Consider the following 12,624-nt stretch of genomic DNA (forward strand, 5'->3'; position numbering starts at 1 on the left):
TATATGCAGCCACTTTAAACTTAGTCAATTGTTCTTAAGAAGTACATTTCCCTCAATTAGAGCGATGCAAATCAAAACCACGATGAGATACCATCTCACTTCATTAAAAATGGCAAAGCATAACAGGATAGCACAGTAATTTTTTGAGAGGATATTGAGAGACTGCAACTCTCACACTCTGTTGGTAGCATTATAAAATGGTACAACCACTCCTGGAAGGCGGTTTGGAGTTTCCTCAAAAAGTTGAACATAGAAATCTGAACAAATGACCCAATTATTCCACTGCTAAGAATATACCCCAATAAAAATATAAATGAGACACAAATAAATGTTTGTACACCAATTGTTCACAGCAGCATTATTCACAATTGCAAGAATATGAAAGCAGTCCAAATGTCTATTAACAAATTATTGGGCTGAGAAACTGTGGTGTATTCATGTGATAGAATACTATGCAGCACACGGGACTATTATTTCAAAAAATATTACATAACATGGGAGAATCTAGAGAGCATTATGCTGAGTGAACTTAGTCTCATAAGGACAAATACTGCATAAGCCCATTATTGTAAAAATAGAAGGATAACTAGTGAGTATAAATGTCCAAACAGGGAAGAGGAGGGAGTGGAGGATGAGAAGGTAAAAATCACTGGGGCAAACAAAAAAGAAAGTTTGTTAAAAAAACAAACAAAATGTGTATGAATAATTGGATAGATAACCAAATTGCTTTGTAAATGTTCATGCAAATTACAAAAAAGAAAATAAGGGGGGGAAAGAAAGACAACCATTAAATCATACGTATAAAATAACAATAAATCTTTGGAGCAAATTTTTTAAAAGTAATGCACTTCTCTCTAGTATTATTGATCTCTTTATAGACCTATTATTTAGCGGGGTGATTTTAATTACAGGTTTGAAGGGTGACTAAAAATCACAGTCCCGGGGGTTCCAAAAGTTTCTATCAGACCAATACATCATGGGGAGTTTTATGCTTTTTTGTGTTTTTCCCAGTCTGTTTTTCCATTATCTTCTTTCACAATTTCTTTCAGAATGATTGGAGTTCTTGTGGCCTAGTGGCAAGAAGCTGTGCTGCAATCCTGAAGGCATTCAGTTCAATGACACCAGTTGCTCTGCTGGAGAAGGTTGGGCAATCTCCTCCTCTGTGATTAACTGCCTCTGAAAACCTGCTGCAGGGTCAGCCATGTGTTGGTTCCACTTCAACGGTAGGGTGATCGGCAGTGGTAGGTTGGCATCATCTAGTTCTCCTGGCATCAGGATCATGGAGACTGAAGTTCACATAGTCCATTATGAATATTGACCTTTCTGACAGTTTGAATTCACCACCAGCCAGCTCCCTGGGAGAAAGATGGGCAATCTCCTCCCATGGGATTGACATCCTATGAAAACTTACTGGAGAATCTGTTTTGACCTATGGCAATGTGTTTGAGTAAGAAAAATATTCATCTTCCTTTTTAGATTATTTCCTCCTTTCAATTCACTTTTCAACTTGTTATTATCATGTGCCATTGAGTCAGTAACAACTCATAGCTAAAGATTGTCACTTCACTAAAGAATAGGGTTTGTATTCAGTTTAATCCTACATAGTCTTTAAGGTATTAACAATAGAAAAGAGTGGAATAAATGTTAAAAAGCTTTTGGTGACATAAGATATTTTTTCTTCCATTTTTTTAGTATAACTTGGACTTTTCTCTATCTCTGTGAACAGGAAGTGAATCTTCAGGTCATCTGCTCCAAGTATGGCTACCTTGAATCACACTGGGGTGAACCACAAAGTCTTCCGCTTGCTGGGCATCCCTGGCCTAGAGGACCAGCACATGTGGATTTCCATCCCTTTCTTCATTTCCTATGTCATTGCCTTACTCGGGAACGGCCTGCTTATCTTTATCATCCTCACAAGGCGCAGCCTCCATGAACCCATGTACCTCTTCCTCTGTATGCTGTCTGGAGCAGACATGGTCCTCTCCACAACCACAATACCTCAGACCTTGGCCATCTTCTGGTTCCATGCTGGGGAGATCTCCCTGGACCGCTGCATCACTCAGCTCTTCTTTATCCATTCCACTTTCATCTCTGAGTCAGGAATCTTGCTGGTGATGGCATTCGACCGCTACATTGCCATATGTTACCCACTGAGGTACACTACTATTCTAACGCACAGCCTGATTGGAAAAATTGGTGTGACTGTCTTTCTCAGAAGTTATGGCACCATTTTCCCCATAGTATTTCTTTTGAAAAGACTAACTTTCTGCAGAAACAACATTCTTCCACACACAAGTTGTGAGCATATCGGCTTGGCCAGATATTCTTGTGATGATATCCATGTTAATATCTGGTATGGGCTTTTTGTCCTAATGTCAACTGTGGTCTTGGATGTTATCTTAATTTTTATTTCATATATGCTTATTCTTCGTGCTGCCTTCCATATCCCTTCCAAAGAAGCTCGTTATAAAGCTCTCAATACATGTGGCTCCCATGTCTGTGTCATCATCCTCTTTTATGGGCCTGGCATCTTCTCAGTCCTCACTGAACGATTTGGACGCCACATCTTACCCCATATTCATGTTCTGCTGGCTAATGTCTGCATTCTGGTTCCACCAATGCTGAACCCAATAATTTATGGAATCAAGACCAAACAGATCCGGGACCAGGTAATGTATATGTTGTTTCCAAAAGTAAAATGACTGAGAACAGCAACCAAACCAACTACCATTTTCTCATTCTTAATCATACACAAAATGCTCTAGCAGCCCTAGTAGATGGATGGCAATTGAAATAAATGTCTCAGTGAGTCTGTTTCAGAAGCAAATCCATTCAGGGAGTTTTGAGGACTATCTGGTGGCATAGTCCATAGGGAGTCACACTGCTCCTCCAAAGATCGTGTCTCTCTGATGGTTCAAATCTATGAGCAAGTCTGATAGAAATAGATGGCACCCTTATCCCATGTGATTTATAACCTCCAAAAGTTCATAGATGGTCAGCTAGGAGTCAGTTCTGACTGATTCAATGACAATGGTTGGGGAGGTTAATCAAGAATTAAAGATGACTCACTGAGCTTTCTCATTCAGAAACTGAGAAAGGAACCAGTTCACTTTTCCATTCAGTTCTGGCTCTGTAATCCCAGGCAGGCACTTGGAAAGAGATAACTATGAGTAATTGCCATTGTCTCCTGGTTTGTTTCCTGTCTTGATATAGTGAAGTAGTTCCCACTTTTCTAATCCACCATAGGCCAGCTCTGTGCATTTTCATTTTGTTTTTGTTTTTTTTTTAGCAACACCCTTGTACTCTCCTCACTAGCAGCCAATATCGCTCTTCTTTTCCAGTTGCAATGGCCAAAAATTTCTCCAGACAGTGCCAAATTTCTCCTGGGCAAGATAAAAATCATTCCTGTTGAGCAGCACTGCTTTAGACCCACCGATATACTGGGAATAATTTTCAAATATGTATCTCCTCATTACAGCTTGAACTCCAGATTCACTCTTCCAATTTCATACTTAACATATCTACATGGATATCTATTAAGTATCTCAAACTTAACATAGCCAAAATCAAACTCCTTATCTTCAAACTTACTCCAGCAGCCTTCCACACGTCCCTTGAAGGTGACTTCATTTTCTCAGGCACTCAGGCCCATATTCTTGGGTTTACCTTCAGCTCTGTTTCCTTTCCATTTATATCGCTCCAATGTCATAGTAGTGCAGTGGTTAAAGCACTAATTTGGTAACAAAAAATTTGGTGGTTCAAACATACACCAGCCACTCCACAGCAGAAGGAAGTGGCTGTCTGCTTCTGTAAAGATTTGCCGTTTTGGAAATCCTATGAGGCAGTTTTCTACTATCTTAAAGAATACCCTACAAGTCAAAATTGGCTCAATAGAAGATTTGTGGGTTGGAATGTTTTCCAAGTAAGTTTCTTAGTACCCCTCTTCTATGCCAGCATACCACCACCACCACTGTCCATGAGTGTAACACTAAAGCTTGGAATGACATCCTTACAGTGTAAATTAAGTCTTCTCAATCTTTGTTTCTGGTCTTCAAAGATCAAAGGTACTCAGTGTAAACTCCATAGTCCTTTCTAGGGCTAAGTGCTCAGTATGATCTGTCAAATGCATTTACTCCTCTCTTTCATTTTGCCCCGGTTACACTGGCCTCTTTTCTATTCCTCAAACATGACATTGATTCTTCTTTCTTGAGGTATCTGCACCTACTCTTTGCTCTTCTGAATGCTCCTGTGTGCAGCTATTTGCATAACTTGGCACCTTGCTTCCTTTAAGTCTTTGTTCAAACACAACTTTTTCAAGGAAATTTTTCTGACCATTTCATTTAAAATAGAAATTTCTACAACATCCCATTGTACATCCTTTTTTTTTACTTTACTTTTCTTCAAAATATTTTTATCAACTAGCCTATGCATTGATGATAATGCTGCAAAGTCTCAGCAGAGATTTTATTCCAGAATTCACTTAGTTCTTTTGTTTCTATTTTAACATCTTAAGATAAAATGCAAACTCCTTTAAACTGTGTATTATGTTTTACTAGTTTGTGTATAGTTTCCATTTTAAATAATGCCTGGTATAATACCTCAGTAAAGAGCTGTTAAACAAATGAATGATTGCATGATTAAACTGAAAGATGAATTAATGAAGTGATTGCAGTTGTCAGTTGCAAATTCCAAGGTGACTGGATAACCTTAAAATTGGATTCCTTAGCCAGGGAAAGTCTGATAGCGTTTCTTAACATTCCCTAGGTGTCAGATAAAGCTGGTGCGCAGTATTGGGTCTCTTGATACTCAATTTTTGGGAGTTTCTCAGGGAACTCAGCCTCAGTAACAAGATATTCAGACAATTAGTTTTTATCTCTTTCATAACTGTTCCTCGCACATAGCACACAACAGACACTTCTTTTAATGATCATTCATGTCTTGTTCTTCTATATCTCCAAGAGATTTGTCTTTATTTTGTGTCAGTCATGAATATCATCTTTCTTTAACAAATTAGGGAGCTTGTATTTATATATCAAGAACAATCTAAAATCCTATCTTTTTCATTGAGCCTAATGTAAATATCCTCCTCTTGAAATATAATAGACTGATGTTTTCTTAATGAGAAAATTACATGTCCAAGTGTCTTCTTTTTAAAATATTTTTTAGGACTCATGTGTATCATAAAATCTGTACAATGTTTTAATGTGAGAAATATTCACTGTTCATGTAATTTATACAATATATCTTTTCCATGGTTATGTGTCTACTGATAATATGTTTAAAAGTGGAACTTTTTTTTTACCAACCCCTCTGGAAAACATTTTCGTCAGTAATTTAATGTGTACATATTCGAATGCCAAAAACATAGATCTCCACAGGCATTATTTAATGATTTCAATGTACTCATTACAAAGATGTGCCAAATTAAAACAGCCAAATCAACTCCTTTAAAATCATTTGTCACATGACATTACATTATGTATTCATTGTTTTTTCCCTCAAATAACACAGAAGGCATTCTGTATTTTTTACTACCCTATTGTCCATTATATCAGCTGACAGTGTAAGTACTAAATCAAGATATGTAAGAAATACTCCTCTGTCAATTGTAAAACTTTGAAATTATATAGCCTGAAAAGAATTAAAAATTTAAAAATTAATAAAAATTCCAATTATAACTCCTGTTGGTCGTGTTAAAGTTCTTTTCTTTGTTCTTTTACATATCTAATCAAGTTACTTTTCCAATAGCTTTTTAGCATATGTCACAAGAAATAATGCATATACTCATTTTTAAAATTGCATAGGAGCCACAAGAACTTTATTTTAGCAAATTAGAACTGCCAAATCTGAATACTTGTATGTAGATAAAATAAGAAAGAACCTTTATCACACACAAAATGACCTAAATTGAATCAAAGCCTTAAATATAAAACCTAAGATATAAAGATCGTGTAACAAATATAGATCCAGGACAATTGCTCTATTATTTGGCATAAATATAATAACAGACACAAATGAAGCATTATCAATGGTAATATAAATCAGAAAAATGAAATTTAAAAATATAATGCTGCTTCTTCTTGTATTCATGCAAATGAGTTGGAACCAACCAATAGCTGACTCTTCTGTAGGTTTTTGGAAGCAGTAAATCCTACAGGAGGAGATTAGGCTTACCAAAATACTTAACTGAAGAATAAAAAGAAATACTACAAATTGGGGAACATTTTGGAAATAACATATCTGACAAAGGACCAGAATCTAAAATTTATTAAAAAGCTATCACATCAAAACAAAAAGACAAAAAATGCAATTTTAAAATGTCAAAGGACATGAAAATACAATCCTATAAGTTGAGCAATAATATCTGTGAGGAAATACTCTTCAAAACCAGGTAAAGGTATGGCTCAGAATTGTAAATATTAATTTTTTTATGCTAGACCACAGAGAGTTCAGAAAGCAAAGTGAGGCAGGAAAGAAGAAAGAATGGAAATGAGGAACCAAGAAATGTAATAAGAAAAGCACTTTACATTATGCTGAATGAGTTTCAGTATAATGAAATATATTGAAGGGATTTCAACTAAGGGAATGAAATAAATGTGGCACTGATGAATGGGAAGCTAATGCACTCTGTAAACTTCATCCAAAGCACAAAAAAAGTCCCCAAAACACAAAAAAAGCAAATAGAATATTTTTTTAAATTGCTTAGGAAATCTTATAGTCATTTTATTTATAATAACCAGAAACTAGAAAGACTTACAACTTCTATTGATAAATGAACTATTACAATTCAATACAAAGCAATAAATTACTGATGCACTCAACATTTTGGATGAATCTCAGAAATAGATATATTAGGCTACCCACGTGCTTATGAGAATCTACCAACAACTACTATTATATAATCTTGAATACATCCCAACTGAATTTAAAAGTCATCTTAAGATTTCATGTATAGAATACTGATGACGAGACAGCTTGTGGAATGATATCAAGGACATCATCCATGAAGATAGCAAAAGGTCATTACAAAGCTAAGAAGAATGAAAAGACCAAAATGAATGTCAGAAGGGACTCTAAAACTTGCAATGGAATAAAAACAAGCCAAAACAAAGAGAAAGAATGCTGAGAGAAGAGAGCTGAACTGAAAGTTTCAAAAGGAAACTTGAGAAAACAAAACTAAATATTATGATGAAGTGGGCAAGAAGCTGGAATTAGAAAACCAAAAATGAAGAATCTATTTCTTAAGCTGAAAGAACTGAAAAACAAATTTAAGCCTCAAGTTGAAATACTGAAGAATTCTAGGGCAAACTATGTGTATACATACAAACACATACTAGAGTAACACAGAAAGGAATTATTTCCTGGGGCCACCATGTCTGTATATGTACTTGTAGTGGTTTGAGACCTGGTGACAGAAAATCTTCTGAAAGACCCAGCTAAGGAAGACAAGTTAAAGCTGTGCCAGAGAACTTTGGATCTCTCCAAGGCACACCTGTCTTCTATTATGGCAGCGTTTTATCTTCAACTTACATTAAAATTGTTTTATCAGTATAAAAAATAGAAAGGAATTATTTATCTATTTGAGGGATACTGTTGTTAGATGCCATTTTTTTATTCATTTTAATGAAAATTTACAGAGATTTTGGACTTCCATTCATTCATTATTGCACTTTTCTTCCTCCCCACCCCTCTCCCCCAATTTGCTCTTCTCTTTTAAAAGTAAAAGAAAAATTCCTTCATTGTTATACAAACCCTCCCCCCAAGTCTACTCCACTATGCAGCCTTCACTCTGGACTCCTGTCATGACAATAATATCTAATCCTATATCTCTTTTAAACAGGTTTCTCTCTCAACATTCAATGCAGTATACATTATTTATCCCCTCTTTCTCAGGCTCCCCTCAACCCCAATGTCAGTCACATTTTACAACAATGGTATTATGCAATATTTGTCCTTTTGTGACTGGGATATTTCACTCAGCATAATGTCCTCCAGGGTCACCTATTTTGTATAATATTTCATGAGTTCATTGTTTTTCAATGAAACATAGTATTCCATTGTGTGAATATAATAGAGCTTCTCCATCCATTTGTTTGTTGATGGGCACTTGGGTTGTTTACAACTCTTTGCTATTGTGAATAAAGCCGCAATAAACATGATTGTGCATCTATCTGTTTGGGTGACAGTTATGGTTTCTTCAGGGTATATTCCCAGTAGTGAAATTGCTGAGTCAAATGGTATTTCTATTTGCAACTTTTTGAGAAAGTGCCATACAGCTTTCCATAGAAGTTGCACCATTTTACACTCCCAACAACAGTAAATAAGGATTCCCATTTCTCCACAACCTCACCAGCATTTGTTGTTTGCTGTTCTGTTAAATTTGCTAATCTTACTGGGGTGAGATGATATCTCATAGTGGTTTTGGTTTGCATCTTTCATAGAGCTAGGTATTTTGAACATTTCTTCATGTGTTTGTTTGCCATCTGAATGTCTTCTTTGGTGAAGTGTCTGTTCATATCCTATGCCCATTTTTCAATAGGGCTTTTTACCTTTATCTTGTCAATTTGAACTTCTATGTGAGTAACTGATGGTCTGTTCCACAGTCAGTCCCTGACTTTTGACTACAGATAACTGAGCTTCTTCACTGACTTTTCAAAGATGTAATCCATTTTATTCCTGTATATTTTATCAAAGTCCATGTGTATAATCTCCATTGATATTTGAGGCTTTTTTAAAGCTATTTACAATGACTAAATCAGTGATTGTACAAAATACTACCATGAGATCTCTGACCTCATTTCTGTCTTCAAGGCCCTATTTTCTACCTACCAGTCCTTCTTCTTTGTCTCCAACTTTTTCATTCCTGTCACAAATTGTTATCGCATCTTGATTGTGTGTTTGACCAATTTAAGACTGAAGAAGTGAGTAGAAATCCTCCATTTCTTCATCTTTGGCTGTAGAGGTTGGTGCAGATATTTGAATAATAGTGATAGTAACAGGTCTTTAGTGTATGCATTTGAATATTATTCTATCACTGACAGCATTGTACTTAAAATAGACAGATCTTGAAATGTTCCTTTTGGTTATGAATTCAACATATCACTCTTCAATTTAACCTTCCCAGCATACTAGATAGTATGACTGTGTGACTCAAAATGGCCAGTGGCATTCCATCTCAGTTCACTGAAGCCTGGGATATACATCTTTGAGCATTCTGTTTCATTTTTACTTCCAATTTTCCTGAATTCATACTATGTATTTTTCATATTCCAATTATTAATGGATGCTTGTAGCTGTTTCTCCTCATTTTTCATCTTTCCACATAAGCAAAAAAGGTCCTTCATTGGATGAAAGCTTTACTCCATGTATGTCATTAAGGTAGACTACTTTGAAAAATCAGCTCCTCCCTTGTAAAGTTTTGAATATTTTCCAATTTAAGGGTCTTACCACTTTCAAGACTATACAGGATAATGTTTCCAGTTAATTCAGCAACTGCAAACAATTTGTAGCACCTGTTGTGGTTGTTAAGTGCTATCAAGTCAAGTACAACTCATAGTGACCCCATCAACAATAGATCTGAACTCTGTCCTATCCTGCACTATCCTCATCATCCCTGAAACATTTGAGTCCATAGCTGCAGACACTGCATCAATCTAGCTCATTAAGGGTCTTCCTCTCCTTTGCTGACCCTTTCTTTCAGCATGTGTAGGTTCAAGTTTCTCCATGTCCGGACCTTCCCCAGTACCAAAGAATTTTATCACATGTCCATATTTTGCCCACGCCCACAAAAAGTTGCAACCACTCCTAGCAATATTTTATTATGATAATGAGAGTAGCCCCTTCTCAGATCTCTTTCTTCTCCTTTTATCTCTTGTGAGATAAAAAATGTTAATGGACCTCACTCTAGAGAAACTCTCTTTGCATTTGATTCGGCCTGCTATAGGTTTAGGGAGGGTTGTATTCCACCCTTAATCCTCCAACAGCTATTTGGTTCCTTAGATCATAAGGATAATTTCCACTTATATAATAAGATATACATGTATTTTTTAAAAGGCACAATTCAACCCATAATAGTGATAAATAAAACAGTGAAGAAATTTATTCCCTTGGTTGAACTTATTTTTATTTGAAAGTGTATGTTGTTGTTGTTGTTGTTGTTGTTGTTAGGTGTCGTTGAGTCAAGTACAACTCTTAATAACCCTATGAACAAAAGATCTGAACCCTATTCTGTCCTGGGCTATCCTCACACTTCCTTACACACAAGAGCCCATTGCAGCAGTCACCATGTCAATCCACCCGGTTGGGGGTCTTCCTCTCCCTCACCGATCCTCCCCTCTTCCCTGCATCATGTCTTTCTTCAAGGAATAGCCCCTCCTAGCAACATGCCCAAAGTGTGTGAGGCAAAGTCTCATCATTCTTGCCTCCAACGAGCACTCTGGCTGCACCCACTATAAGACATATCTGTTTGTTCTCTTGGTCATCCACGGGATGTTTGGTGCTCTTCTCCAATACCACAGATCAAAGGCATCAATTCTTTTTCTGTCCTTCTTATTCAGTAATCATTCTTGAAAGAATACAGGAAATTAAAAAATACAAATATATAAGCAATGTTGACAGTTGACATATAGTCAGTATTTATAATGTTATCTTGTTACCATTATCATCATCATCAATATTAAATGTTATAGAGAAAAATGATGTATGGAAAAAGAATACCAGTAATGAGATGTCATAGGTATTGCAGTCTCGAATAAGATGGTTAGTGAAGAACTTATTGAGAATGCTTTAGTTAGGAAAAGATCTGTTGCAGGTACTAACAAAGTCATGAAGATATCCTTGCAAAGGAGAATTTAAGCAAAGAGAATAGCAAGTGCAAAGACCCTGAAGAGAAAACTCCTTGGCACACTTAAAGAGAAGAACAAGGGTGTTACTAGAGTTTAAGGATAAAGGGCAGGGAATAGTAGATGAGGTCAGAGACAAGGTTATGTAGGGCCATTAAATCTTTGAGTTATTAAATTTTGTCCCCCTAAAATATCACTGTAAATCTTAATTTCTATTCCTTCTTTATAGTATCATTTGGGAGTAGGTTATCTTTCTTATGTTAATGAGGATAGATTAATTTATCATATAACTTGAGTCACTCTCTTTTGAGATGGAAAAGATTTTTTTAAGGGGAGAGAAGTAGAGAGGTGAAGTTGTTATTAAGCATCATCAAGTCAACTATGGTATACAGCAACCCTATGAACAACTGATTTGAACCTTATCCTATCTGTGCCATCTTCATTATATCTAATACAATTGAGCCCATTGATACAATCACTGTGTCACTTCCTCTTATTGAGCATTGGCTTTTCTTTCTCTGATCATCCACCTTTCCAAGCATGATGTCTTTTTCAAGGACTGGCCCTTCCTAACAAGATGCCTAAAATGTGTGAAATGTAGTTTCACCTTGCTTGCCTCTAAGCAGCCTCCTGGCTCTACTTTCTCCAAGACACATTTGTTTGCTCTTTTGGTAGTCTATTCAGTAATATTCTATAGCACCTCAACTCAAAGCCACAAGAAAATCACACAGGAGCAGAAACTAAACAATACAAAGACTTTCTTCCAAAGCAAAAGAGAAAGCAAGATTTCCTTTAGAGTAGCACTTTGAATTCCGTTTTCCAGCCTCTTAAACTGTGACAGAACAAATTTCTATTGTTAAAGCCATCTTTTTGCAATTTCCGTTATGACAGTAGTAGATAGATAAAACATCTCTTAGTATGGAACAGTACAAGGGCACCTTGACAAGAGTTTGAGAAGTTTTCACTTTCATTTAATTGTATCCTTTCTCTACATTTATTCAAACTGTATAATGATCAAATAATTCATGAAGCCGGACTCTATGAAGAAGAATGTAGTATCTGGATTGGAGGAAGACTCATTAACAACCTGTGTTATGCTGATGGCATAACCTTGCTTGCTGAAAGTGAGGAGACCTGAAGCACTTGATTGCACCTGAATATTAAGAAAACAAAGGTCCTTACCACTGGGCCCGTGGGAAACATGATAGATAGATGATAGATAGATAGATAGATAGATAGATAGATAGATAGATAGATGATTGAAACTGGTAATGATTTTAACATTAACTGGAGATATGGAGAAGTATTGCTTTTCAGCAAGTCTGCTATTGGGACCTTATCAAAATACTGAAGAGCAATATGTCAGTTTGAAAACTAAGATGTTCTCAATTCAGGCATGGTATTTTCAAACATCTGCTATACATATAAAAGCTGCACAATAAATAAGGATGATAAAATTGAGGCCTTTGAGAGGTGATGTTGGAGAAGAATGCTGACTATCCCATGGACTGCCAAAAGAATTAACTTGGAAAAGGTACAGCAGGAACGCTTCTTGGAAGCAAGGATGGTAAAGTTTCATATTTTGGACATGTTGCTAGGAAAGACTATTACTTGGAAAAGGATATCGTGCTTGGAAGGCTGGAAGGTCAGTGAAAGTGAAGACGACCCCCCATCAAGATGGATTGGCATGGTAACTGCAATCATGGGCTTAAGTGTCTTAGAGATGGTGAGGATGGCACAGGATAGGAGAGGATTCAGATCTGTCATTCATCGGGTTGTTATG

The 12,624-nt window shown here is 36.3% G+C and overlaps 1 protein-coding gene across 1 annotated transcript; it reads left to right on the forward strand.

Moving 5' to 3' along the window:
* The first annotated feature begins 1,757 nt into the window (after window positions 1–1,757).
* On the forward strand, window positions 1,758–2,702 carry LOC102865494 (olfactory receptor 52B4-like). The gene has a single exon (XM_006885714.1). The coding sequence runs from the start codon at window positions 1,758–1,760 to the stop codon at window positions 2,700–2,702; it is 945 nt and encodes a 314-aa protein (XP_006885776.1).
* Window positions 2,703–12,624: the final 9,922 nt, after the last annotated feature.

The sequence above is a fragment of the Elephantulus edwardii genome, unplaced genomic scaffold (genome assembly GCF_000299155.1).
Source record: "Elephantulus edwardii isolate Elephantulus edwardi_28Jun2011 unplaced genomic scaffold, EleEdw1.0 scaffold00044, whole genome shotgun sequence".
Taxonomy (NCBI): domain Eukaryota; kingdom Metazoa; phylum Chordata; class Mammalia; order Macroscelidea; family Macroscelididae; genus Elephantulus; species Elephantulus edwardii.